Source organism: Neophocaena asiaeorientalis, unplaced genomic scaffold (genome assembly GCF_003031525.2).
Source record: "Neophocaena asiaeorientalis asiaeorientalis breed wild unplaced genomic scaffold, Neophocaena_asiaeorientalis_V1.1 scaffold45, whole genome shotgun sequence".
Lineage (NCBI taxonomy): Eukaryota > Metazoa > Chordata > Mammalia > Artiodactyla > Phocoenidae > Neophocaena > Neophocaena asiaeorientalis.
Window position 1 is genome coordinate 11,761,640 of NW_020174642.1, and position 27,959 is coordinate 11,789,598.

The 27,959-nt window shown below is 53.6% G+C and overlaps 1 protein-coding gene across 1 annotated transcript; it reads right to left on the reverse strand.

Annotated features, from left to right (window-relative positions):
- Nucleotides 1-239: 239 nt before the first annotated feature.
- Nucleotides 240-14,987, reverse strand: DNMT3L (DNA methyltransferase 3 like). Its single transcript, XM_024758441.1, has 12 exons — nucleotides 14,879-14,987; nucleotides 14,330-14,419; nucleotides 13,962-14,006; nucleotides 13,219-13,298; nucleotides 13,031-13,143; nucleotides 12,058-12,229; nucleotides 9,707-9,794; nucleotides 8,547-8,635; nucleotides 6,236-6,311; nucleotides 5,640-5,779; nucleotides 2,554-2,639; nucleotides 240-693 (listed from the first exon to the last, which is right to left on the reverse strand). Exons 1-12 carry the CDS (start codon nucleotides 14,985-14,987, stop codon nucleotides 528-530), a joined length of 1,254 nt encoding a protein of 417 aa, XP_024614209.1. The 3' UTR covers nucleotides 240-527.
- Nucleotides 14,988-27,959: the final 12,972 nt, after the last annotated feature.

Sequence of the window (27,959 nt, forward strand, 5' to 3'; positions counted from 1 at the left end):
GGTTTGGGATGTTTTGTGGCTCTAATCAGGGTGGGTGATTTTAACCATCAAGGCACGTGGCAGCCGTGACGGCATCGGCTACGTGTACAAATGGCACAGGTGCAGTGCGCGGTTATAACCATGTGTCCTGCTCATCTTTCTCACATACTTTCCCATGTCCTACAGAATAAAATAAAGGCAGTGCTTATACACAAAAACACCAAAAAATGACCCACAACGATCATAGTAAATATATTTTAACTTCCCAACTGGCACAAAGAAACATTTCCAGCAGCCCGACGTGCACGGTAATGTCAGGGTCTCGTCCACCGTTAGACCCGAGGCTTCGCCCCCTCCCACCAAAGGTCATGGTGGGAGCGGGGCCCTGTATCTCCAGACCCAAAGGGATGATGGGCCTGTAGCAATCTCGGGAAATCCAAAGTTAAGCAAATAAAATAATTATTTGAAAAGGAAAAAAGAAACAATGTAAGGAAAGTTGTCTTTGTTCTAGGAAAAGTCTCTTTTCTTTTCATGGTATAATGACTCATTTATAAAGAGGAAGTGAGTTCTGTTGAAAAATACTTGAAATATTCTCTCAGGGGGAGAAAACAATTCTTCACCAGCATGGCTGGGCCCTGGGTGGGGGGCTTTGCTCTCTGCCTGTCCTGAGCCAGCAGGGATAATTCCTCCTGGGGATCCAGAGCTGAATGCCTGCTGTGAAGGAGAGTGGGGGCTCAGTACCCACCCAAGGGCTCCTGGGAGAAAGCTGGGGGGTGCCCGTCTCGCTAGATTACCCGAGGTCTCTGAGAGAAAGACCCCACCTGCCTTCTGTGAGGTTTTCACCGCGTGGTGGGATGACAAGCATGTCGGGGGCAGTAGGGGACGATGGCTCCCACACCCCTCCCGGGGAGGGGCCTGTCACCCGAGACGGGTGCACAGAGGGTCCCCAAGGGCAGACCACTGGCGCAGCTCAGCAGGTCTCACTTTCAGGGTGGAGAGGCCACCACGGAGCAGACCCACAGAGAAGGGAGGGCGGGACTCGTGGGCAAGTCTGGTCAAGCGGTGTTCCATGGCCCTTCCAAGGGTTCTGCTGCACCCGAGATGAGCACGGCTGCCTGTGGGCCCCGGGCTGCCTGTGCCGGAGGGCCACGCAGCAGGGACCCCGCTCGTCATGTGATGCAACCCTGGGGACTCAAGTCTCGCGGACGTGGCGCCTGGCACCTCGCTGGACTCGGGGAACGTTTCTCGGCTCAGTTTTCGCGGGGGGGTGAAGGCCATGGACAAGGTGCCAGAAACACACAGCGCCCCTCTTGGTGCCCTCCCTGCCCACCTCCTTGGGGCAGCTCCACTGTCCAAGGGAGGCCGGTGCTGTCTGAAGGCAGCTGCCCATCATCCCAGCAAAATGGTCCCTACTTCCAGTGAGGGGGGTCTCCCTCACGACTGAGACAGTGTGAGCCTGAAGGGAAGCACCTGCTGCGCTCCTGGGGCCCAGACGCCGTCACCCACCTCTGGGGGAGAGAAGTGGGGAGACACCGTGGAGGAGGTGGGGTGACCCTCAGGTCTTCCGAAGAGATAATGTTTCGGAACCTGCTCCACCTGGCTCCCCACGTCCCCGCTACAGTCCTGGCTGGGGGCCTGGTGGGTACCACAGCATGAGTGGGGCGAAGGCTGGCACTGGGAGGTGGTGAAAAGAAGTTTCCAGGCACTGCCGGGGGAGGACCCATGACTTACTGTCCTGGAAGGTGCAGGCAACGTTGGTCCAACACAAGGACGAAGGCCAGACGCACGGGGCTTGGGGGAGGAGACGGCCTTCTCCTCAGGGCTCGGGGGGCTGTGTGTGGCGGGGACAGTGGAGGAGGGCAGGGTCCTGGCAGCAGAAAGGCTGCCTGAAGCAGCGGGGTGGCTGGACCAGGGCTGTGGGCGTGCAGGGCTGGCGAGGGGACGTGCGTGAGAATCGCCAGTCCTGAGAATGTTCCAGGAGCACCGAAGGCCGTGTGTGCGTGTGTGTGCCCGTCTGTGTGTGCATGAATGTGTGTGTGCATGTGTGTGTGCGTGTATGTGTGTGTGTGAAAGCCCAAGGCAGGCCTGTTTGAGGGGCTGAAAGAAGCTCAGTGTGGCCCAAACGCACACAGTGGGGTGCCCGTGAGGATGTGGGCTTGTGTGAGTGTGTGCTCTGTGTGTGACGATTGTGAACCTGTGAGACAGCGGGTGTGTGCTTGTGAGCGTGGGGCTGTGCAGGGTGAGGCACGTGCCTGGAGCCTGGGGAGTGGGAACTGGGACCGGGGCACATGTGCCGCATGGCTCCCGTCTGGGGGTTCGTCCGGAGGTGAGACGCTCAGAGGCACCAGTGCAGAAGTGGGGAGAAGGTCCCCAAAGTGGAAAGGGGGCACCGCTGGCCTTGAGCTTGTCCAGAACTTGTGGGGCGGCCCCTGACCTGGGCACAGAGGCTGCCCCGAGCACGGCTCTGTGTAGAAAACCCTCCGCTCTCTTGCACTCTCAGACTTGTTTCCCTGGAGAACCCGAAGCAGCCTGTGTCCCTCCAAGTTTCCAGGGACACAAACGCACAGGAAATACCTCTTCACGGCGGGGATGTTGCTCCACACGTGCACGGCGTTCCGGACGGTACTGCCATGGACGTCCTGGATGGTCACCGGGTCAGTCTGAGGGATAAAAACGTCAACTATGAACTGGGGCACCCACAGTGGGCACCACACCTGAGCCCAGAACAGCGTCCCGGGCCTCCTAGACCGATTATGTCTCCCAGTCGACACTGCTTACATGTCACATCTTTTTTCTCATAAATCACCTTGTAAGGAAAAAAGCCGAGATATTATTTTAGACCTTGTGACTGGTAGGTGATTTTCACTCCCACAGGTCACCTGGCCCAGGGACTCCCCGCCTGCTGCATGGCAGAGACAGATTCCCGTGAAGGTCGAAGAAGTCCTTGCTCTTTGAGCCACGAGATAGGTCACGTCAGGCAGATAAGAGGCTCTGTGGGCAGACAGCAGTGTTTCCTCAAGGGCTGATGCTTCACGAGGCCCACAGGAGCCAAGGGCGTGGCCGGATCCTGGGGCCGAAGTCTCCGTAGAAAGCAGCGGAAGGTCAGGGAAGGAGGGGCTGTGGGGGAGTCATGGCAGGAGGGAGGTCATCCAGTCCCCGACACCCAACCAGGTGGTCTGAACTTCACCTCTCCGGACTTGGAGTGGTGGGGCGTGCAGAAAGGCCCACGTGGACCGTTCCCAAGTCTGACCATCCCTGGACACATCAGTCTCCTCCCGTGTCCAGACACCTGGCCGGGAGGAGAGCTCACACCTGGATGTACCATCCGGCGCCGGGCAGAAAGAGACGGTCCTGTATTGGGCACGTCTAGCTACTGCCTGCCATCAGCAGGAACGTGGTTCCACAGCAAGATGGGAGCAGTGACAGGACATGTGGGAAGGTCTCTTCTTTGCCTACTTCTGATTTGGGACCAATTCCGATCTACCCAATGTGCTCACAGAACGATCGAGAGTCAGTATCCTTGCTGTCCTCCAAGTCTGCTGACGGCTGGCACCCAGGTTGGGAGACTGTGTTTCTTGTCTGGACTCGTGGTTACCCTTCATAGATTTTTCAGTAAACAGGTCACCTTACAAGCCTCATCAGGACTGCTGATATGTGGTGACATGTCAGTATTTAAAAATTCCGGGCTTCCCAAAAAGGAGAAATAACCACGGATGCGGAAGAAAGTCAGAGAATTGTGAGGCCACCTTGCTCAACCCTATGAAAATGATTTTTAAACTCTAATTAAATGGGTGACATTCCGGGAAAACATAGCTTACCAAATAGATCTCAGAAAAGATTGAAAATCTTAACAGATGAGTTCCCACAGAAGAGTTGCTCCCATTTTAAAACAATGGCAACAAGAACCAATCCCAGCAATTGCACAGGAAAAGTCTGTCGAATTTTAAAATATTTTTATGAAGCAAACTTAACACTGACATCCCAACCCAATAAAAATAGCACAAAACAAGACAACCTCACACACCCACCTCTCTCGTGCTTGTCAAAGCAACAAATCCTACGGGAAATGCATTTCACTAGATTTCAGCAATCTGTCAATATAGCCACACCCCACGACTAATTGGGTATTTTCCAGGAATGCAAAGACGGATCACTATTATGAAACCTATTAGTATATTATATCCTATTAATAGATCTAAAGAAGGAACTTAATTCTCTCCATAGACGTAAAAAAGAACATTTGACAGAATCCAACAATTATTCTTGATAGAATGGCTCAAAAAATAGAAATCAAGGGAAACTTCTGGAAATTTCCTTAACATAGTGAAATTTATCAACCTCAACCTCAAAGCCAGCATCAGCTTAGTAGAGAAACACTGGACACATGTACGTTCAACTCAGGACCCAGGCAGGCATGTCCCATCACTACTGTGGTTCAACGTGAGACAAGAGAGACGTGTCTGAGGTACAAAATTAGAAAGAAAAAACTATCATGACCTGCAGATAATCTGCTCAAATACCCAGAAAGTCTAAGTGAACCAACTATAAACCACTTTCATCCACAAAGTAATCCAAGAAGGCAGCAGAAGCTAAATTAATGTAGAGACGAGATCAATAGTTTCTTGAATCAAACCAGTAAGAAAGGTACAAAACCAGTAAGATACAAAATGGAAAATCCCAACTGCATAGGAGGGAAGAAGACAGGACATTTGGGAGCCAAGGCGAGGGAACGCAGAGAGCTGGGGACACCCCGTGGGCAGGTGAGGGGAGCGGCAGCTCGGCCGCCGGGGCGGGGGTGGTCTGCGCGGACACCCTCCCGGGGCAGTGGCAGCATCCCTGAAAACGGCACATGGACCCCGCGGTCTCACTTCCGGAATCCACCCCGCAGATGTCCCCACTCACGCCCCCTCCTCATAGCATTGTTTGTAAGAGCAAGAGATTGGAAACAGCCCAACTCTCTGTCCCCGGGAACGGGTTAAAGGCATTTTTCACATCCATACAAAATAAAACTGCACAAAACAAAACACGTACGTCAAAACAAAGAGTGAGAAAGGTACTTTTCCAACAGAACGATTTCCAAGGTCACGGTTAAGTGAAAAAAGCCCGACGCAGGGCAGCGGGCCGGGCATATGTGTAGGTTTGTGAAGACGTCCTGGAGGTGGCCAAGGACCCAAAGACAAGTGCAGTGGGGACAGCAGGGGTGGAGAAGCCAGGAGACTTTCACTGCGGGGGGGGCTGCCCTGTGTGTGGGTCTGCTGGGAGGGACGGGCCAGGTCAGCCCTGGACAAACCGGTCACTGAGTCCAAAAGTGGCTGCTCTAATGGTCAGGACTTGGGCCTGAGGACAGAAACAGCAAGTCTGTCGGTGCCCCAGGATGGGTTTGAGTGTGTGTGTGTGTAACTGACTGGTGCACTGTGCATTGCGGTGTGCGAGTGTGAGTGTGTGTGCGCCCAGGTGGGGTGGCGGGGAGGAGAAGGACATGACCCGAGGTGGCGGGATCCTAAATCCAGGGCAGTGCAAAGGCACTGTTGGGACCTCAGTGGTGAGACGGCCCTCGTGGGCCCTGTGAACTCTGAAAACCCAGACCTCGGGACCGGGACCTAAGCGGTGCCCCCCAGGGGCCCCAAGTGTCCCTCGGGGAGGCCGCGGCCCACACCCACCTCCAGAAAGCGAGTGGCCACGACGCGGTCGTCCTGGGTCAGCACCAGGTTGTCCATGAACATCCAGAAGAAGGGCTGGGGGCTGCCTGGCCGGGGCCTCGCGTACCGCAGGATGCGGTGGAACTGGAACAGGTACCACGCTGGGGTGGGGAGCGATCAGGGGGGTCTGGGCTCTGCCTGGAGGGACCCGGGACGCAAGGGCAGGGCTCTGGTGGGGCGGGTCGCCTGCTCCCCAGGGCAGTCCTGCTCCCGCAGCTGCAGCCTCCAGGGCACAGGTGCGGGAGGCTGGGCCACGCCCCACAGGGACACACAGCCCTGCGGACAGGGTGGGAGGGGCGCCAGGCCGCCCTGGGGTGACGGACCCACTCGCTGTCTTGGTTGCGGTGATGGCTCACAGGGTACTCACTTCAAAACCCACCACGCTGTACTCACTGAATACGGACAATTGACCTATGTCTCTGATCCCCCAATAAAGCTGATTGTTTAAGAATGCAGACGGTTTGCAATTCCTGCCCTCCCTGAGGAGAGCTGGGGTGCGTAGGAGGGCGTGGCGGACAAGAGGCTCCGGAGTCTGAGCAGATGGCCAGGCCTCTTACCTGGGGGCTGGCTGCAGGCGTGGCCCAGCGGGGGCGTAGAGCCGTAGGCGAGGTCGAAGGGGCCCCATGCTTCCACCTGCAGGACAGCGCGTGGCTCAGGAGGGCAGAGAGCTCCCCCGGGGCCGGGCACCTTTCCTCTCTGACCCTGTGATTCAGGCTGACCCTCATGGAAGGAGTCGGGGGGCGGTGAAACCCACCAGGTCAGACCCTCCCCTTGATTCAGGGGGTGCAAGGAGCCCTGCTTTCTCTATCATCTCAGGGAGGCCGGCCCTCAGCAGAGCCCTGGGAACCCGAGCGCGGTGATTCTTTTGTGCCGGGCATGGCCCTTACAGATCCTCCAGGGAGAGTGACACGGGGCCCCCAAGGATTCATGCGGATTCTGTGTGTTGCTGGGAAATACAGGTGGAAGCCCTGATGGGTCACCGGGTAGCAGGTAGCCTTCCCTGGCGAGCGCGAGCCGCCCCTGCTGCACCTCCCCTGCCCCCCAGCCCCGTCCAGGCCCCTACAATCCCACCTGAGCTGAGACGCTGAGGATTCCCTTCCCCCATCAGGGGCCCAGGTGACTGAGGGGCCCAGTTAGAGACTCTAGCCCGTGTCACTCTTCTTGAAAAACAATTGAAAGACCCAAATACTGGATCCCTGGCTTTCTGACAGCAGCCCGTCCAGAGCAGACGTGGCTTCCCTGGACCCTCCCCAAGTCACTTAACAGAAGCCGACACCCGATGTTAGCCTCCGGCCTCACGTGCCCCTGACCCCACGTGCCTTGTCGCAGTCAGCTCTGACCTTGACCCAGGCGCGCTCCTGGTGGCTCCAGCTCCAGTGAAGCCTGCTGACCAGCGCAAGTACAGCAGGGAGTGTGGACAGGGAAGGGGCAAGGGGGCTAGAGGAGGTGAGCGTGGGCTGGGGGCCCGGGACCCGCATCCCAACACTTTACACGAAGGTGGCTGCTGAAATGACCCCAGGAAAGGCTGTGAAGGAAGCAAGGTCCTAGAGGGAACACCCTGCTGTCCCCGAGAACCCGCCAGTGTGCACTTGAAATCCCCCGAAACCCGCGGCCAGGTGTGGCTGTGCAGACGTGGAAGCCGGACACCCCCACCTCTAGGGTGGGCTGCGCGGTGGGAAAGCCCATTTTACAGGCCTCGTGAAAAAGGAGTGAAGCCAGGACTGGTCGCTGGGGAACCGAGTGATGATGACACATGTGAGCCACTGTCACCCCTGAGACGCAAAAGCTCATTACGGGAGGGGGTGTCTAGACCCTTGTCTGCGCCAGCGAGAGCCCCTCCATGTCTGATCTGTTCTTGCAGCTCTGCTACTTGGGGAGGGCTCGTGTCACTCTCCAGTCCCGCCTTGACCGTCCTGCCCTGGCAGGGAGGACCCCGCCCTGGGGGGCCTGGGACGAGTGTGCGGGTGGGCGCAGGCTCCAGAAATGCTTCCTGGTGGGACGTCCGAAGGGGCCGGAGGGGCAAGAAGAGAGCTGTCCTGGGCTTCGGGGCAGGGCAGACCCCAGGGGGACGGAGGAGGGGGGCGTCTCCTGTCTTAGCCAGGGAGGAGGGCTGGCCCCTGGGACACGGCCCCCCGGCCAGACGGGGAGCAGAGCTGAGAGGCCCTGCCGGCACCCGGGGGGTGAACTGGGTCCCCCCACATTGGCTGCTTCCTTGCTGCCACCTTCTGTGGCCAGTGTTCCGGCCCCTCTGACCCCGTGCCCGTGGTTGTCGGGCTCTGGGGATGACGGGCTTTAATTCTCCTGTGAGAGGCTGTGTGGGCGAGCGGCTGACGGACCAGGTCTTCCTTCCCTGAGGCCACACAGGTGGCGGCCCGGCCCTTTCCCATCCGCAGCGGCTCGCGGCTCGCGGCCCAGCTGCTGAGTCATTTTTAGGCCCTTCCTCCAAGGCCGCCGTCCAGGACAGCAGGAAATAGCCTTCGAGGGAGCCAGACGTTTCATGACAGCGCTCGGAGAATGTTTTCAAGCAGTCAGTGGTGGTTGTGTTCAAGACTCAGCACTCTATCTTAGGAGCCCCGCCCTAGGCGGCACCATCACAGGTGGTGGGATAGGCCCCTTGGGTTTCAACAAACCAGGCGGGAGCTTTGGCCAACGGTTCTCCTCTGGGCGGTGGGCAGCGGGGGGCTACGGACATGACTCTCTCAGCTCTCCCGCCGTGGGGGGCCGACACCCCCCCCAGGTGGGCCCTGCTGGGGACAGAGCATCCGGGCTGCGCCTCCCCAACCCCGTCCAGTCCCCCTTCCCCGACGCACCCCCTCCCCCCGGTCTGCTCTCACCCCTTGGTGCCTGGAGGAGCACAGCAGTACTTACGTCCCTCCTCACTACGTTGGTGACATCATCCAAATGCTTCAGTTTCCCCGGCTCAGAACCACGTTCCAAAAAGCCCAAACTCATCAGCTCTGGGTGGGGAGCAAAGGGGACACACAGGGCTGACGCTGGTTTTGACCCCATGTGGAACTAAAGGGCTGCCGTTAGCGAGCAGACTTTATCTTTTCAACCGCATGACGGGGGGAGCCAGCAAACTCCACTGAGAACTGATTTCAGAGAGTCAAGCAGTTTGTCGCAAAGCCAGGCCCTCCTGGCTGCAGGGTCACTCTCTGGGTTAGGAATCTACTGGGTGGTGGCCGTCCACGCTAATGTCACCTGGTCAGGCTGTGTGACACAGCATGGACAACTAGCCCAGAAAGAATCTTAACAAATTGAACTAAGGATGCATCGTCCGGGCAGGGACTTGAAGGCTGGGTGGCCACGGGATTCCTTCAGGGGAAAGCTGTGCCCACTCTGTGCGTCTCAGCCCCCAGGTCCCTAACACGGGTGTGCATGAGGCCGCTGTGACCACACTACACAAGACACGGGGCGTAGTGCCAGAAGTGGGGTGGACGCCCCCCCCCATTCCATTTGGCCAGAGACAAGGAGTATTTTCATGGATTCTTCTTACATCTGCCGGGCCCAGGAGAATCCATAGGATTTCCAAAGGCACCAGCAGGTGGGGTCTGCTCAGGGTACAGAGGGGCAGGACACCCAGGCAAGGCTGGGATGCAGCACGTGACCAGCCTGCGCAGCCTGGGAGATTTGGGTAGAGAGGGAGGGTGCAGGGAGCCCTGCGGGGGGTGGGGCAGCCCTATAAGGTGGCCAGGTATGTGGAGGTGTCTGAGGTTTGGTGGCTGTGGGCAGGGCTGTCCTAGGCAGAGAGCCTGGGCCCCATGGCCCTCACTACAGCGTCTCACACCCACCGTCTTGCTACGTGAATTTTCTTTCCGAGGCGTCCCTGCTGAAGGAAGGAGCCCCAGGTGCTCTTGCGACCCTCCCCTCCTGAAAACGACCCTCAGGTCCCCAGCCTCAAACATGTAGCAAGCGCATCATAGGGGACATTTCGACCCCGCCCGTCGCCCACTCCCCCGGTCCCCCATGGGTCTCGCTCCAGGCACACCCATCTTCCATTGTCAGTCCTCAGACATCACTGCACCCACCTTTCTTGATGTCCCCAAAAAGGGACAGCACCCGGATGGGCTCTCTCTTCCACATGGGCACAGTTTTGTACATCTCAAGGGGACTCTCCTATTTATTTTTTTTTAAAAAAAGGATGTTCTGATGACTGCTTGGTTGTACAGCCCATGAGTGACAAGAAAAATTCTTTCTGGCTCTGCAGAAGCTTTTCCCCTGATGAATGAGGACACACCTGCCGAGGCGGCTGGCCCCACCCTGACTGCACTGACCCCCGGGCCTCCGTGAGACCCCACCCATTGCCCAGGACGAGGGCTTCTGTCCTCCACACCATCCCCCAGCCTGGGCCATCTCTAGCAAAGGAAAGGCAGGTGCGAGGGCATTATCCTGACTGTGAAGGAAGATAATTCTATCCCGAGAGAAACCACTTCCCTTGTGTTTCTTGGGAAGAGTCTCAAACCTGGGGGATTCTGAATACCCACGGCTGTGGGATTCACCCGACCCCTCTCCATCCCCTTTGCGGGCTCTGAACGTGGGCCTCAAGCCACACAGCACCCCTGAAGGCTACCAGTGTCAGGCATCTCCCAGGCCAGGCCTGAGCCAGCCCCTGAGTTCTGCCATGAAGGAGCCAGGAAGGCCTAGGGTAACACCCGCCCACCCCGCGGGGCACCCGGTGGCAGAGACCCGATGGATCTATTCATGAAACAAGCACCCCAGCGCCACCTGACCCCCAGGAGGTTGCACTTGGGAGTGCCTGGCCTCCCACGAACTGCGGATGGGATTCCAGGCCTAGGCAGGGGCACTGCCTTAGGGGGGGGAGGGGGCTCCCAGGAGACCCTGAGCCCCAGGGGGAAGGGTCTGCCCAGGGCTGGAGCAGGTGGGCACCCAACGCAGGCAGCCAGTGAAGCGGCGGGCGAGTGTAAGGGAGGGCAGGCTGCCCGGAGGAGGAGGAGGCGTGGGGAGGTGAGAAGGGCGGGGCAGATCCCGCGCAGGCACAGCCCTGAGGGACACTTGCGGACACACGTCCTGGTCCCCCGCGGCAGCCGCAGGAGCAGTGCCTCCTTCCCGCTCTGCTCTGGCTGTAGTGGCAGTAATACCAGCTGTGAGCATCAACCCCTTCTCCCTTCAATGAGAAGCTCGTCCTGCAGTCTGCCAGCACGGGGCCCTTCTGCACTGAGAGGGAGCGTTTCTGCCACTCACCGGACTGCGAGAAGGCTCTACGGGGAGTGCAGGCACCTTGCTCCGAAAAGCACCATAAATGCACCTGCTCCCATCTGGCTTCAGGGAGCACTGGGTGGTGGGGCTACCATGTGCCCCCGTGGTGGCCCAGCAATGCCGTGTGTGGCGACTCTCCAGAACCAGCCTGGCCATGCGCCACAGCAGAGAGAGCCCGAGACCCCAGGCCGCCACGGTGAGCACCCAGCCCTCCCCATCACGTGGCCACCCTCCCTCTGTGCGTCTCTGTCCCCTTCCTTCCTGTTAGATGACACCAATCATTGCATTTCATGTCACCCTAATCCAGGATGTCCTTACCTTGAGATTCTTAACTAAATTACGTCTGCAGAGACCCCATTTCCAAAATAGGCCATGTTCACAGGCAACAGGGGTTAGGACGTGGATGTGTCTTTGGGGGACAGAGCTCAACCCACCATGATGAGCCCAAACTCCGGCCTAGCTCCCAGATCCCGACCTTGATCCTGGAGAGGACCCATGTCTGTGCCAGCTGTCCGGGCTGGACCAGGAGAGCCTGCCCGGGCGTTTACTCCCACTTGCTGGACTTAGAGGCACACCTCTGCTGGGCCCCTCTCCTACGTCCTACAAATGCCTCATTCCCAGGCTTGGAAGAAACAAAACTTCCATGCAAAAGTGATTTGTAGAGGGACTTCCCTGCTGGCACAGTGGTTAGGAATCTGCCTGCCAATGCAGGGAGCACGGGTTCGAGCCCCGGTCTGGGAAGATCCCACGTGCTGCAGAGCAAATAAGCCCGTGCGCCACAACTACTGAGCCTGCGCTCTAGAGCCCGCGAGTCACAACTACTGAAGTCCATGTGCCACAACTACTGAAGCCCGTGCGCCTAGAGCCCATGCTCCGCAACAAGAGAAGCCACCACAATGAGAAGCCCACGCACCGCAACGAAGATCCAACGCAGCCAAAAATCAATAAATTAATTTAAAAAAAAGAAAAAAGTTAAAAAAAATAAAGTGACTTGTAGAAGACAGAGCATCTAGCGGACAAAGAGGGGATGAGAAAAGCGCATTTGCTTAAAAGCCCTTAACATCATTGTGTAAGAGGGAGCGGACGGGCATTTTGCAGCCCGTCACCAGAGGAAAGGAACCAAGTTAGGGCCACCGAGCACCCGCACCCGCTGTGTCCTCACCGCCTCCCGGTCGCAGAAGGCCTTCAGCCACCCCCGCCACTTCTTCCTCCTCTGCAGCAGCCCACTGCAGGGGAAGGGCAGGCACAGGAAGCAGACCCAGTTACTCATGGCCTGCACTTTCGCCGAGGTCCCGGGGCCCACCAGGCTGTCGATGCACTCGAAACAGTAGCACCTGGAGTCAAACAGAGAACCACAGAGACAGGCCTGCCACTGCCTTGGCCGCCAGGTGAAACCCCGGTGGTCCCGCAGGCAGAGGCGAGCCTGCTCCTTGCTCCGGAGAGAGGGGTGGAGGCCACACGGGGGCTCAGGTGAGAAGACGGAGCTGGCAGGGGCGGGAGGCGGGGCTGCGGCCCGGGGAAGGGGGACGGGTCCCTCTTGGGGACCCAGAGCGACGGGAACCCAGCCATCTGCAGAAGACAGCAGGGGGTCTGTGGGTAGTGACAGATTTCACAGAGTCCCCTAAGCCAGCTGGCTCCCTCCTCCAAACTCCAGATCCTGAGAAACCAGGCAAGATCTCTGCAGGAGCGCCCACCGCGGGGTCGGGGCAGGGCTGCAGACTTGGGGCGACGCAGCAGTAAATACCGGGACGCCCGGAACGACTGAGGGGAGGGGACCACAGGTAACGCTTAGGCTGGTATGTAGCAGGGAATGAATACGCCTCGCCTGACCCCAGCCGCATGGGTTTCCTGTCGCTGCCCTACTTAACCACGGAGGGAGCAGCTATGTCTTGGCGATAAAAACAGAAAGAAAAATCACAAGCACAGATCTTCTGACACACCCTTCCCCTAGGTCACGGCTATACACCAAATGAAACATCTGAGATGGAAATGGAAAGCTTTGGAGAAGGTCATACTTTTGGGAGGTGAACCCCTTTGGACTCTGGGATGCGGAGCTGAGAAGGATGGGAGTTTCCCAGGCTTGTGGGCAGAGGTCCTTCACCCCTTGCCCGGACCCCCGGGGCCCCTGGCCTCACCGCGTGCAGTCGGGGTTCTCGCAGATAAGCAGCGTCTCTCCTGCACAACATATGGAGCAGTAGGACAGGTACCCGTCCTCGTCGTACAAGAAGAGGCACTCCAGGAACTTGTCCTTGGTGAGGGCAAAGCCAGGCTGCCTCCTCTGTTCCAAGGCCTCCACGGAGCCGCCGCACGCCTCCCTGCTTACCTTGCACGGAGTGCACATCCCTCCCTCAAACAAAGGGTGCCGCGTGTGCACCTGGAAACTTCCGCAGCAGATACACATGTCTGAGGCGAAAACCCACAGGGCAACGTGTCACGATGCCGGCAGGCACAGCAACAGACTTAGGAACAAGTCCTGTACACTGAAAACCACAAACTAGTCCTCAAAGCAATCAATGATCAAACAGATGGGAGGGCATCCCATGTTCATAGATCAGAAGACTAAACAGTGTTAAAATGGAGAGCCTCCCCAAATCTGGTTTTGAGAAACCAGATCCTGCTCAAAATCCCAGCTGGTCTTTTCCTTTCTTTCTTTCCTTTTTTTTAGAAATTGCTAAGATGATCCTAAAATTCATATGTAAATGCAGGGGATCCAGAATGGGCAAACCCAAAGAGAAAGAAAGTAGATTCGTGGTTGCCTAGGGTTGAAAGAGGGGAGGCAGAGGGATGAGGAATGAGGACGGACTGTTGATGGGTACCAGTTTCTTTTGCGGATGACGAAAATGCCCTAAAATTAGATTGTAGCGATGGGTACACATATCTGTGATTACGCTAAAATACAATGAAGTGTATGCTTCAAATGAAGTGTCAGGGTCCTTGGGGCAGGTGGAGGGGACACGAGCTGGGCACCATACACTGCCCTCTGCCATGGACGGACAATGAGTGAGGTGGCAAGTCTTTCCTCAGCTGGCTGACGTCCCTTCACCTGGGCAGGTGTGCGATGCTCACCTTCTATGTCTCGCTGGTTAACCTTGACTTCATATGCAATAAGATCTGGAAAAGAAAATAAGTAGCCCCTTCCTCTGCCTGTCTCCTAATTTAGACACCTCAAGAGATGAGCCTCACAAGTCCTTGGTGAAGGACTTCTGACGTCACAGGAACCAGAGGATCAGCCCCCCCCCCGCCCTGTCCCCTCTGCCTTTCATGGCGACATGTTAAACATCTCAGCTGGTGGAGTGGGGTGGGGGAGGCTTTGAGTGGGGCCCTTCTGCTCCTGAGTGACGTGGGAGTATTCCAGAAGCCGGGAACTCTAAACTCTGCCCAGGCCCGGGGTCAGCATCCCAAGTGATGGAGCCAGTACCCGAATGAGCCCTCACCTCTGCGGAGCCTGGGTGACGGTGGGGATGACTGTTCGCTGGAGCCCACCGGGACGATGCCCGTGCTGTGCTCTGCTTCCGGGTCCAGGACTGCAGCAGTGGCCGTGGGGACACCAAACCAGGAGACAGGACGCGCACCAGACAGGGAGAAAGTGTCCCATCAGCCTCCGTCTTGGAGCCCCAGACCCCCAGCACGGGGACTGAGCAGACCACCCAGCCCGGCCCCTACCCACCTCCCACCATGACACTCACCCCTCTTGACCCCCAGGGTCAAGGGGTAGGAAGACCAGTGGGGAGTGCCAACCTCGAGAGGGGGCTCGGTGGGCGCAGTCAGGTGGGCAGCTTCTCCCCACAAATGGGAGGGCAGGGGGCCTGGAAGGGCCCAGGGTCCACCACGGTCCCTCCCTCCTTCTGTGTCCTCCCTAGCTGTGCACCCCTCAGCCACCCCCATGCTCCTGCCGCCCCACTGTCCCCCAGACCCCAGCCTGTGGTCTCTCCCACCCGACCCTCAAAGGCAAGGGGTCTATGGAGAAGGAGAAAGGGCCTCACTGATTTCACAGGGCTGGGGACACGGCTCCCCTTCCAGCAGCGGGGCTGGGTCAGGGTCCGAGCCATCCAGGGTTTCCAGGCTCAGGGTTCCCGGGGAGGAGAGGGCCATGGAACCTGGGAAGGGGCCTTCCAGAAACCAGCAGGAACCGGGGGTGCTGGGACCGCTGGGCGAAGGGGGTGCGAAGGGTGACGTGACGTGCGGGGGCGACTGCCAGGTGGTCAAGGTCGACGTCAAGAGTGGAGTGGACAGTACTGCCCTGGAGGCACTGAGGTGAGGATGGCCCGTCACCTCTGTGGGCTCCCTCCCCACGCATGACCCTGCCTCCACGCGTGAGAAAAATACCAGAAAATTCCAGGGGAGGAACAGCGTACAAAATACCTGCCCAGGACTCTTCAAAACTGTCACGCTCAACAAAAGCAGAGAAAATCTGAAAAACCGTCACAGCCAAGAAGAGCGTAAGGAGACGTGATGACTAAATGGGACAGAGAAAGGACATTAGGGGAAAACCAAGGGCATCTAGTAGACTGTGGCTTATCGGTGTAGTGAATGTTGTATCAGTGTTGGTTCGTTAATTGTATCACACTAATGCAAGATGTTAATGATAGGGGAGACTGGGTGGGGTTTGGGGGAATTCTGTCCTAGCTTCACAAATGTTCCGTAGATACAAACTATTCTAAAATAGTTTCTGTTTTTAACAACACAGTATTATTGACTATAGTCACCATGCCGGTATATTACATCCCTATCTATGGGAATTTATTTATAACTGGAAATTTGTATCTTTTGACCCTCTTCACCCATTCGCCCATCCCTCAGTCCTCACCTCTGGCAGCCACCTTCTCTGTTTCTATGATTTTTAAAAAATATTTATTTATTTATTTGGCTGCACCAGGTCTTAGTTGTGGCATGCGGGATCTTTAGTTGCAGTGGGATCTAGTTCCCTGACCAGGAATCGAACCTGGGCCCCCTGCATTGGGAGCGCAGAGTTGTAACCACTGGACCACTAGGGAAGTCCCAGGTGTTTTTTTTTTTTTTAATTCCACATGTAAGTGAGATCATAGGGTATTTGTCTTTCTCTGTCTGGCTTGTTTCACTTAGCATAATGCCCTCAAGGTTGATCCATGTTGTCACAAATGGCAAAATTTCATTCTTTTTTACGGCTGAGTAATATTCCATTGTATACATACACCATATTTTCTTTATCCATTCATCCATTCATGGGCACTTAGGGTGTTTCCGTGTCTTGAATACTGTCAATAATGCCGAACGTGGGGGTGCAGATATCTTCTCAAATTAGTGTTTCCTTGTTTTAGGATGAATCTCCAGAAATAGAATTGCTGGATCGTATGGTAGTTCTATTTTTTTCTTTTTTGAGGAACCTCCATACTGTTTCCCGTGGTGGCTGCACCAGTTTACATTCTCACAACCGTGCACGAGGGTCCCCTTTTCTCCACACCCTCCCCAGCACTTGTTATTTCTTGTCTTTCTGATACTAGCCACTCTAACAGGTGTGAGGTGGTAACTCACTGTGGTCTTGATTTGCAGTTCCCTAATGATTAGTGATATTGAGAACATTTTCATGTACCTGGTGGCCATCTGTATGTCTTCTTTGGAAAAACATCTATCCAGATTCCTTGCCTAGATTTTATATCAAATTGTTTGTTGTTTTGCTATTGAGCTATATGAACTCTTTATATATTTTGGATATTAACCCCTTATTAGATATATGATTTTCAAATATTTTCTCCCATTCAGTACATTGCATTTTCATTTTGTTGATGGCTTCCTTAGTAGTGCAGAAGAATTTTTAGTATGATTGTAGTCTCATTTGTTTATTTTTGCTTTTGTTGCCTTCGCTTTTGGTGTCAAATCCAACAAACCATTGCCAAGACCAACGTCAAGGAGTTTACCACCTATGTTCTCTTCTAGGAGTTTGTGGTTTCAGGTCTTATGTTCAAGTCTTAAATCCATTTTGAGTTAATTTTTGTGTGTGGTGTAAGACAGTGGTCCAGTTTCATTCTTTGGCATGTAGCTGTCCAGTGTTCCCCAACACCATTAATTAAAGAGACTGTCCTTTCCCCATTGTATATTGGCTCCTTTGTCATAAATTAATTATCCATATATACATGGGTTTACTTCTGTGCTTTCTATTCTGTTCCATTGATCTATGTGTCTGTTTTTGTGCCAGTACCATACTGTTTTCATTACAGTAGCTCTGTAACATAGTTTGAAATCAGGGTGTGTGACACCTCTAGCTTTGTTCTTCTTTCTCAAGATTGCTTTGGCAATTCATGGTCTTTGTGGTTCCACACAAATTTTTGGATTGTTTTTCCTATTCCTGTGAAACCTGCCATTGGAATTTTGATAGGGGTTTCATCAAATCTGTAGATTGCCTTGGCTAATACGGTTATTTTAACAATATTAATTCTTTCAATCCATGAGCATATCTTTCTAAATATTTTAGAATATTTATTTACAAGAGTTTATTAAAACTTTTTTTAGTGGAGGGAAGACAGTACTGATGACGACAATGAAATCATTTTCCCCATGTTTGAGTCCGTTGTCTTGATTGCCTTCTCCTCCTTTTACTTAGTTTAGCTTTGTTTTTTAACTAGGACACCAGATTAAAAATTATTATAAGGACCAGGAGTGACTGGGGTGCAGGCCTCTCTGTCACCTGACCACACCACCCAACTCCCATGTCACACCCCTGCTCCCCACTCTGCCCTGTCCATGTTGTTCCTGTAACGGAAGGGGAATGTGGGGATTCCAGGGGCCCATTCCAGCTCCATGGAAGGGACTGTCTTCTCGTTGTTGGACCTGAACAGCAGGGAAGGAGTCCTGGGGGCAAGATCACCTGGCCTGGTGACGTGGAGCAGAGGATCCTGGAAGGTTCCACCTAGGGTACATGGACAAGTACGGGAGTGGGGGGAACCCAGGACACTCCCGGGCAGGTGCCTTCCTGTCAGGGTCTCGGGTCACCGTATGCCCTGCTGCAGCTTGGCAGAGACCAGCACTGTCTGGGGGGGTGGGGGGGCCCTAGTGGTTTGGAAACAGGCCTCAGAGGAGCTGGCCTCTTGGTGACCAGCTCAGTCTCTGAGGCCACCACCAGCATCAGAGTCTGACATGTCAGGACCCTCTGCCGGCCAAGGGTACCCATGTCCTCATTCATGGACACCCCAGGAAACCCGAAAATCACATGCATGGGAGCAAAGAGCGGGACACAAAGCAGGCCTCCATCTCCACGGGGACCACCCGCCAGCTCCACCTCCCCCTATGGCCCCGCACCCAGCAGTGGTCACGCTCTGCGAGGGGCAGTTCTGAAGCTTCCTGGGTGAACCCCAGTCCCTCCCAGCCCAGCCCAGTCTGCCTGAGAACCCTGCCTTCCCTGGCCGGGACTTCTGCAGGGCTGGCGCGGGCCCAGTGAGGACCTGCTGACACCCCTGCGTGAGCCTCGGTGGGCCTGTGGTTAGGTCCCGCCTGGCCTGAAGGTCACCCTCTGGGTTCTGGCCTGACAGGGTGACCCACAGCTTGATCTCAGCTCAGTTCAGAGGCTTTTGGGCCCAAAGGCATCCTGAGCGGCCCCTGACTCCTGTCGGGCTCGGCCCCTCACCCGAGGCTGTACGGCCTAGGAGGAGCCTGTCCTGGTGCTGGGGCACCGACCACCGGCCACTCCCCTCCTACACTGCTTGGTCCTCATGCTGTCCTTCTGCGTTCCTGCACAGCCCCAGAGTAGCAGGGGGTCTCGCAGGCATCTGGAGAGGCATCTGGGGGCACATGAAGCAGAGGGGGGGCCTGGCAGCGGGTGGAGCCATGCCTCTCTGGGAGCGTACACTGGTGGGGGGGGCGATGGGACCACTGTCCAGAAGCTGCATGAGGGAAGCCACAGGAGCATGAGGGCCATCAGGGACTGGGGTTCAGACCTTTTCCTTTGCCTGCAGGTGTCAGGCCTCGGCTCCTGCCTGCTTGTAGGTCATTCAGGCGGAGGCGCTGCAGAGACCCCCCCATCTCCTGGGCTGTGGGCCAGGGCGTGGGATGAAGTGGGGGGTGCAAAGCCCAGCGCCCCCACTAAGTGGGCTCGCGACTCCAGACCTTCATGCTTTCACTGCACGGCAAGCTCCCAGGGAGACAGGATCCTGGGGAGACCGGCTGGGCTCAGTCATCCTGCGTGTCTTGAGCTGATTCCCACACTGGTGCTTCAGGCATACAACTCCACATGCAGTGTCTATAAATGTTCCATAAAGGGAAGAGTCTCTGTTGAAATAGGGCTGGGGGAAGTGGAATGTTAAGTGGGTGCGTTTCCTGCGGGACTTGTCAGAGCCTTTATGATGGAAGGCTCAGTGATGGAAGTTGTGAACCTCCAAGCAGGGGATGGTATACAGCCTGGCCCTGACCGATCTGACCAGGGCATCCTGTTCCCAAGGCTGCCCATGACCATGCTGCTGGAGGGTGGGAGAAGCTGCCGGCTGTCGGCCCAAGGCTGGGCACATCGGCAGGTGGGCTGGTTAGGCCTCAGCACTGACGACCCAGGGCCCAGGGCTGCAGCAGCAGAGGCTGGTGTCCTGTCCCCTCGTCCTGACCCTCATGGTTCCGGCCCCCGTGGGGCAGACTGATGGCCAGTGCCCTTTTCTATCTAGAATGTGCAGCCAGGGCAGGGGAAGGGAACACAGGGACCCGCCCACGTTTCAGTTACCAAAGCAGGTCACATGACCCACCTCACGCTAGTGGGAGGCGAGTGGTGGTGTTTTGTGATGCTCTTGGGGGAATGGATGGATGGATGAGTGAACATTCATTCTTCTCCCCAAGACAAAGTGCAGTGGGGGTAAAAGAGGAATTCGCCCTTGTGTTGGCCTGACCACAAGGTGACCCACTGGTCCTCAGGCTCTGGTCTGACCCTCTGCCCAGCCTGCCGCTGTCTTGACCACTAACGATGCTTTACATATGCAGAGAGAGAGAAAGCAGCCACTGACAGCTCAGAAGGGCCTGGCCTCGCAGCCAGGTGTCCGGGTGGTCCCAGTGGATGCCAGCGACCTCACAGGGCACAGCCTCAGACAGGCCACTCTGTGCAGTGATGAGGGGAGTGGAAAAGACAAGACCCCTTCCCAGTCTGTCTGAGCGCAAAAGCCAGGGCCTCCGCCACCCACAAAAGCGACCAGACATCCCCCTCTCCTGGCTAAGACGGTGACTGCACATCTTCCCAACTGCCTGACGAGAGGCCTTAGGGCGCCAGGTCCCTGCACCTCCCCTTCCCAACAGCACCCCACCCAGAGCTGCCGTGGGGGAGCCTTGGGTGCAGGGCTGCAGTCTGGGACCCCCGTTCATGGTGATGTCATTGCACTGATGTCCCTGAGAACATGGCGATGACGCACCAGCTTACTGGATTTAACCTGCCCTTCCTCCAAGCCCACATATGCCAAGGGAGTCCCCTTATAGTACATTTATAAACACTCAGTGGAAAACACCATTTTTATTATCTGTGCACAGGCTATACGTATTTATAGACTGATATTCAAAAAGTCCCAAAGTAGGTGGTGAAATGAGGCTGGATTCCAGCCCCTGTTGCTGTTGGGCTGTGGAATAAAACTTAGGAAAATCAAGTCTCTCTTCTCTGTTTCTTTTTCTTTTTAAACTCTTGAGTGTTTGTCTTTTTCTTATTGATTTGAGAATTCTCTGTATTAAAGATTTTACCTAATCCTCATATACGTGTCACAAATATTTTCTTCAGCTTGTTCTATCGATTTTAATTTTTGAAATATTTTTATACACAAGTATCTTGCATTTGTCTTTTCTGTCATGGTTTTGGCTTCTCCTATCATACTTAAAAATTTCCTCTCCACCACAAAATGATACCAGCATTCATCTTTATTTTAGCATTTTATTTCATTTTGTAAACATATCTTTATTCTAGTCAGGATCTTTTTTGGTGTTTGGCTTTTTGCACTGATTAGTTTGTCAACGGGTCCATCTACTCCCCACTCCAACATATTCCATGCAAGGCATTTATTACCTAACAATCCACAGTTGTGTTTGGTTACCGTGCTAAGCTTTGCATTTCACACCAGCAATCTGTGTCTCTCTGCACCAGTCCCCCCGCCCTCCTCACTGTAGCTTTTTTTTTTTTTTTTTGCAGCATGCGGGCCCCTCACTGTTGCGGCCTCTCCCGTTGCGGAGCACAGGCTCCGGACGCGCAGGCTCAGCGGCCATGGCTCACGGGCCCAGCCGCTCCGCGGCATGTGGGATCTTCCCGGACCGGGGCACAAACCCACGTTCCCTGCATCGGCAGGCGGACTCTCAAGCACTGCGCCACCAGGGAAGCCTCTCACTGTAGCTTTTTAATACTTTATCTGGGGCAGCTTTGATCCTCTTCGAAGGTGTCCTGTCTCTTGTTCATTCATCTTCCAAAAGAACATGAGACTCAACTTCTAAACCCCCTTTAGTAATTCAATTGGAATTACATTAACTTTAGAGAATAATTAAGGAAGAACTGGCTTTTAAAAAAATTTTTATTGAAGTAGAGTTGATTTACAATGTTGCATTAATTTCTGCTATACAGCAAAGTGATTTGTTATACATATATTTTTTCTTTTTCATATTCTTTTCCATTATGGTTTATCGGAGAATACAGAATATAGTTCCCTGTGCTCTACAGTAGGCCCTTGCTGTTTATCCATTCTATACACACTCGTTTGCATCTGCTGGCCCCAAACTCCCACTCCATCCTTCCCCCACCCCCAGCTCCACTGGCAACAACAAGTCTGTTCTCTATGTCTGTGGGTCTGTTTCTGTTCCGTAGATATGAAGAACTGCCTTTTAAAATGCAATTAAGAAATGAAATCCAGAAGCATGGTGTATCTTCCTGTTTCTTCTTTTTAAAAAATTGTATATGTTAATTATACCTTAATAAAAAGAGATACCAGCAAATAAATAAATAAATAATAAAAATACATAAAACGTAAAACGTGGGTGAAGCAGATCTCTTCCTATCTTTATATTTTCCTGGGTGCTAGGAATAGTTTCCATTATAATTTATTTCCTACTTTTCATGTAAAAACTAATCTGTGCGTGTTATTAAATTCAAACCATATTTAAGTGTACAGATGAACTAGTGAAGCCCCATCTCACCATCTCCCGCCTGCCCCAGGGCTCACACCTGCTTTGTCCCCTTCCAGACTGAGAGGTTTTATTTTTCCTTCTCTTGTTTTCATCGCAATGATCGAGTCACCCTGTACACACCGCACGGCAATTTGCAGCACATAGTAAACACCGTGCAGGGCCCCGCAGCCGCCCCGCCTTCCCCCTGGCTCGGCCATTGTCTGGAGGGGTGGCCTCGATGCTAACCTGTCTCCGCTGAGGGACATTTCGGGGGTTTCCCTTCCTTCACCCTCACACGTAATCCGCAGGGGACTCCCCTCTGACCCCGGAGCAGGTCACTTTTCTGCTTCATTCCCTGCACACTCAGCGGGACGGGAGCTGGTGGGGACCTGCTGGAAGGGATGTCCCCAGAGAACACTGGTGTCAGTGTGCATTTCCACGGCCCACCGTGGCCCATGTCCCAGCCTGCCAGCCTACCAGTGGGGCCAGTGGGTGACCAGCATCTGCACGGGGGATTCAGAACCACAGGCGGAGGCTGAAGACACTGCTGTGGCTATGCCAGCCAGAGGCTCTCTGACCTGGAAACTCCCTCCACGCTTTCTGCTCCTGTACAGTGCTGGCTGGGTCCCCGTCCTGTCACTCCAAGGTCATGCTTTTCCCAGCGCCAGGCCGTCGGCACTTCCCAGGCTGGCTCCCCAGCTGGGCGAGGGCTCATCCTCTTGTCCACTTAACATGTCCTGATCCTGCAGAGGATGGGCCTGGCAGGGGCTGGGCAGGGCTGCAGGCTGTGGCCAGGAGATACCAAAACCTAAGAAGATGAAATGGCAACTCCCAGACTCAGAGAAAATACTCAAAACCTTTTCACGATATCTGACAAAAATCTGTGTCTAGAATATGTAAAGAACTCTGACAAATCAATGATACAAACAAGCCTTTTTTAAAACAGGCAAAAGACTTGAACAGACATTTTGCACAAGAAGATACACCAGTGGCCGATAGCACAAGAACATTAGTCATCAGGGAAATGCAAATCAAAGCCACAGTGAGACACCACCACATACCCTGCAGACTAGCCATAATCAGACGTCACCAGGAGTTGCGAAGATGTGGAGCAACTGGAACCCTCACGTGGTGCTGGTGGGAACGCAAAACGGCACAGTTGTTTTGGAAAACTCTGCGCTCCCTAAATTCATATCTACCCTATGGCCCAGGAATTCCACCCCTAGCTATCTACTTACCCAAGAGAAATAAAAACCTTGGTCCAACAAGGACTTGGACAAGAAGGTTCACATTAGTTTTGTCCACAACAGCCCAGATGTCCTCAACAGGTGAGTGGATGAACAAGCTTGGGAGGTCCGGACAGCGGAAGGAATGAAGAACCAGTGCTCACAGCCACATGGAAGAAGCCAGACGTACTCAGAGTGAAAGAAGTCAAATGGGTAAAGTTTCATACCAGACTGTTCCCTTTATAGAAATTTCCAGAACAGGCAAGAGGAATCCACAGTGACCCAAAGTAGATCAGAGGTCCCTTCCAGGAGGTGGCACCAAGGAACTTTCTGGAGAGATGGAAATGATCTGTATGCTGATAGGGGTGTGAGTTACACGGGTGGGCCCATGTGCCAGACGCAGACGGGCACACAGAACCGTGCACGGCACGGCAGGGAAAGCATAGCTCAGTAAAGGCAAAACGGGGACTCAGCAAGGAGAGGAGCTTGTCATGGCTGTAGTGCTCTAGAATTTCTACCGAAAATAAAGGTCGATTTTATAGAACCAGTGGTCAAAGAGCAGAACAAGAGACTCCCAGCCTTGCCCCACCCCACCCCACAGGCCTTGTGGAAACATAGGTTGCTGGACCCTCCCCAGAGCATCTGACTCTGCAGACCTGGGACTCTGCATTCCCAGCTCCCAGGCACTGTGGATGCCCCAGGAGCCACATTTTGAGCCGGAAGCCCGAGCCAGACAGAGGGGCGGGCCGTGAACTGGCCGCGCTCCCGGCCACACGTTCTGGGGGCCACGCGAGACCATAGGTGGCTGCAGGCCTCCCTCCCACCTGCACCACGTGATCCCCGCCTGGGCTGGGTCCCTCCCCAGGTGCACACGCGCTGGGTTTCCCCCTACGCCGCTGCCCTTCGCAGGGGGTGTGCACCTCGCAGTCCTGCCCCCCCCCGCTCCCCTCTCCTGGGCTGCACCCCACTCCTCAAATGGCTCTGGGGTCGGCAAGCTCATTGGTGACCTGTGACTGGCTCGGTCCACAGGCCAGCCCTCAGTCCCACGTCACGTGGTCCACCTGCCAGTCTGACCCTCCCAAGGCTTTCCCATCTCAGCTGACGACGACCCCATCCCTCCCGTTACCAGGGCTCCTCCCTGCTTCTCACACCCACAGCCACCCTTTTCTTTTCCTCTCTCTCTTAGTATTTTATTTTAGTTTTTAAATTTTGTGTTGGAGTGCAGTTATCTACAGTGTTGTGTTAGTTTCTGCTGTACAGCAAAGTGAATCAGTTACACAGATACATCTATCCACCCTTGCTTAGATTCTTTTCCCATATAGGCCATTACAGAGTATTGAGCAGGGTTCCCTGTGCTCTACAGCAGGTCCTTATTAGTTTTCTGTTTTATATATAGTAGTGTGTATATGTCAATCTCAACCTCCCAGTTTATCCCTTCCCCCTCTCCCTCCTTGGTCACCGTAAGATTTTTTTACATTAAGCCATAAGATTATGGTCACCATAATGTTTTCTACATTAAGCAAATCCCTCCCCAGACACACCCAGTGTTGGACTGTGCCCCACCCTCCCACCTGGTCCAGGCCACCATCGGCTCTCTGGTCACTGGGGTGGATTCCTGTTGAGTCTCCCTGTCTGGTTTCACTCTGAGAAGGGTCAGACTCCCAGGATGCAGCTCTTATCACCTGCCTGCTCCCCGCTGCTCCCTCCTGCCCACACTGCTGCTCAGGACACACTGGCCTCCTTGCCAGGCAGATGTCTCCACAGGGCCTTTGCACCTGCTGCCGCCCCCCCCACCCCCGCACCTGGAACACCTGCTCCCCAGAGAGCACATCTTCAAGGGCTTGGTTCAGAGTCCTCCTCTCAGGCTGCCTCCCCTCCCACTGCTGTAAAACCTGACGCCACACTCCACACCCACCTCCCCTCCTCCCCACCGCCCTGTTTCCTCACCTGCACTTATGCCTCTAGTATGTATGGGCCTCTTACCTGTTCTGTGTACTGTCAATCCCCTCCCACTAGAGTAGGAGCTTCTTGGGCAGGGAGCTTGGTCTGTTTTGTTCTCCTGGAACACTGGCAGGCATGCAGTAGGTGCCAAATAAATGCTTCCTGTGGGTCATGGAGTCACACATCCACACATCACTTACCAGCCTCCTTCGTACTCTCACTGCCATGGGCTATGGGCTGAGCTGGGTGGGGCTCCTCGGCCCTTGTCCACACCTGGTACAGCTGGGATCCAGGGAAGGGAGCATGCCTGCTGTCCTCTCGCTGACACCTTTTACTCAAAGGAGGAAGTGAAGAAACCCTAGATCCTTCTGTCATGGCAAAACCACCTGAGCAGCTGTGTCCAGGCTGGACACGCGTACGTTTAACTCATGCCCGAAAGCAGCAGCGTTAGTCTGGGAAAATGATAGATGTGGTTTTCTCTATTCCTCTTGCTAAGTCTAACTCAAACCCCTGGACATTATATACAAAACTAATATAAGAAAACTCTGAAAGGCAGAGAGAGGAGGCAGACCGGCCAGGGCCCTCAGAAAAACTTGGTGATGAGTCCCCTGTTTTGTTCTGTTTGTAATTTTTGCCTTTCATACCCAAGACCTGCTATTGGAGATGCCAGCAACGCAGAAACACCAACAGGCACAGCCAAAAAGAGCCATCCAATCTGTCGAAGGCCCGAATAGAATAAAGGCTGACCCTCCCACAGGTGAGAGGAAGTCCCCCTGCCTGACTGCCTTGAGCTGGGACGTCTTTTCTGGCCTTTGGATTTGAACTGAAACCTTGTCTCCTCTGGGGTCTCCAGCTCGCTGACTGCAAATCTTGGAACTTCTCAGCCTCCATAACCACGTGAGCCAATTCCTTATAACAAATACATATTATTTATATAATCTCCTATTGAAGCCTTATTTAAAGTGTTTCAGTGAGCAATTAAAACACATTAGAAACAAATGGAAAGTTAGCAACTCTCAGTTAAGAAAGTCTCTGGGGGACTTCCCTGATGGTCCAACAGTTAAGAGTCTGTGCTTCCACTGTGGGGGGCACGGGTTTGATCCCTGTTTGGGGAACTAAGATCCCACATGCCACAGGGTCAAAAAAAAAAAAAAAAAGAAAGTCTCAGCAAAAGAAAAAAATATATATATGAATATATATACATATACGTGATAGAAAGAAGGGCCAAATGAACATAACTAAATAACTAAAATTTTTAAACCACCATGGAGTGATCAGATGAAAGGATAAGTGGACTGGAAGGTAGGACAATAGAAATTACCCAATTCAAACAACACTGAGAAAACAGACTGAAAAAAGTGAACAGAGCCCAAGGGACCTGTAGGGCTACACAAAAGATTTCTGTCCTTAGAGTCCCAGAAGAAGAGGAGAAAGAAGATGGGGCTATACACTACTTGAAGAAGCAATGACTGAAAAGTTCCCAAAGTTTGGCAAAAGTCATAAACCCCTATACATTCAGGAAGCTGAACATATAGGATAGAACCAAAGAAATACACACCCAGACGTATCAGAGCAAAGATTCTAAAAACTGAAAATATGGAAAACTCTTGAAAGCAATGAGAGAGATCTGACATCTTGCCTATAATAGAAAAAAAATTTGATAAAACGTAATAAAGATTTATTTTTAAAAAATCTGAATGGTACCAATTTCAGAAATTATGGAGGCCAGGGACTTCCCTGGTGGCGCAGTGGTTAAGAATCCACCTGCCAATGCAGGGGACACAGGTTCAAGCCCTGGTCCAGGAAGATCCCACATGTCACAGAGCAACGAAGCCCACGTGCCACAACTACTGAGCCTGCGCTCTAGAACCCGCGGGCCACGACAACTGAGCCCACGTGCCACAACTACTGAAGCCCCCGTGCCCAGAGCCTGTGCTCCGCAAAAAGAGAATCCACTGCAATTAGAAACCCACGCACCACAACGAAGAGTAGCCCCCACTCGCCACAACTAGAGAAAGCCCATGTGCAGCCACAAAGACCCAACACAGCCAAAAATAATAATAATAAATAAATTTATTTTTTTTAAAAAGAAATAAATTATGGAGGCCAGAAACAAGGGGCACAATATTTCTCAAGTGCTGAAAGAAGAGCCCTCCCAACCAGGATTCTACATCCAGTGAAAACCTTCTTCAGGGATGAAGAGAAATCAGGTCATTCTCAGATAAAGGAAACTGAAAGAATTTGGCACCAGCAGACCAACCCTAAAAGAGTGGCTAAAGAGTGTTCTCTAAACAGAAAGAAAATGATAAAGCAGGAATTCTGGAACATCAGAAAGCAAGAAAGGACAATGAGAAGACTAAAAATGTGAGTCAAAACATTTTCTTTCTTCTCTTGAGTTTTATACATTTATATTTGACAGTGGAAGCAAAAATTATAACACTGATATAGTTCTAAAAGTATTTAGAATAAATATTTAAGAAAATTATATTATAAATGAGGAAGCTAAAAGGATGTAAAGAGAGGTAAGCTTTCTACACTTTACTGAAACTGGTAAAATCTTGACCAGCAGACAGTGATAAGTTATGAATGGGTAGTGTAATACCTAGAGCAACTACTAAAAATTTATGCAAAGAATATAAAATAGATAAACAACAAGGTCCTACTGTATAGCACAGGGAACTATACTCAAAATCTTGTAATAAACTATCATAGAAAAGACTATGAAAAATAATATATATGTATATATATATAAAGCTGAACCACTTTGTTGTACAGCAGAGGCTAACACAACATTGTAAATTAGCCACACTTCAAAATAAAT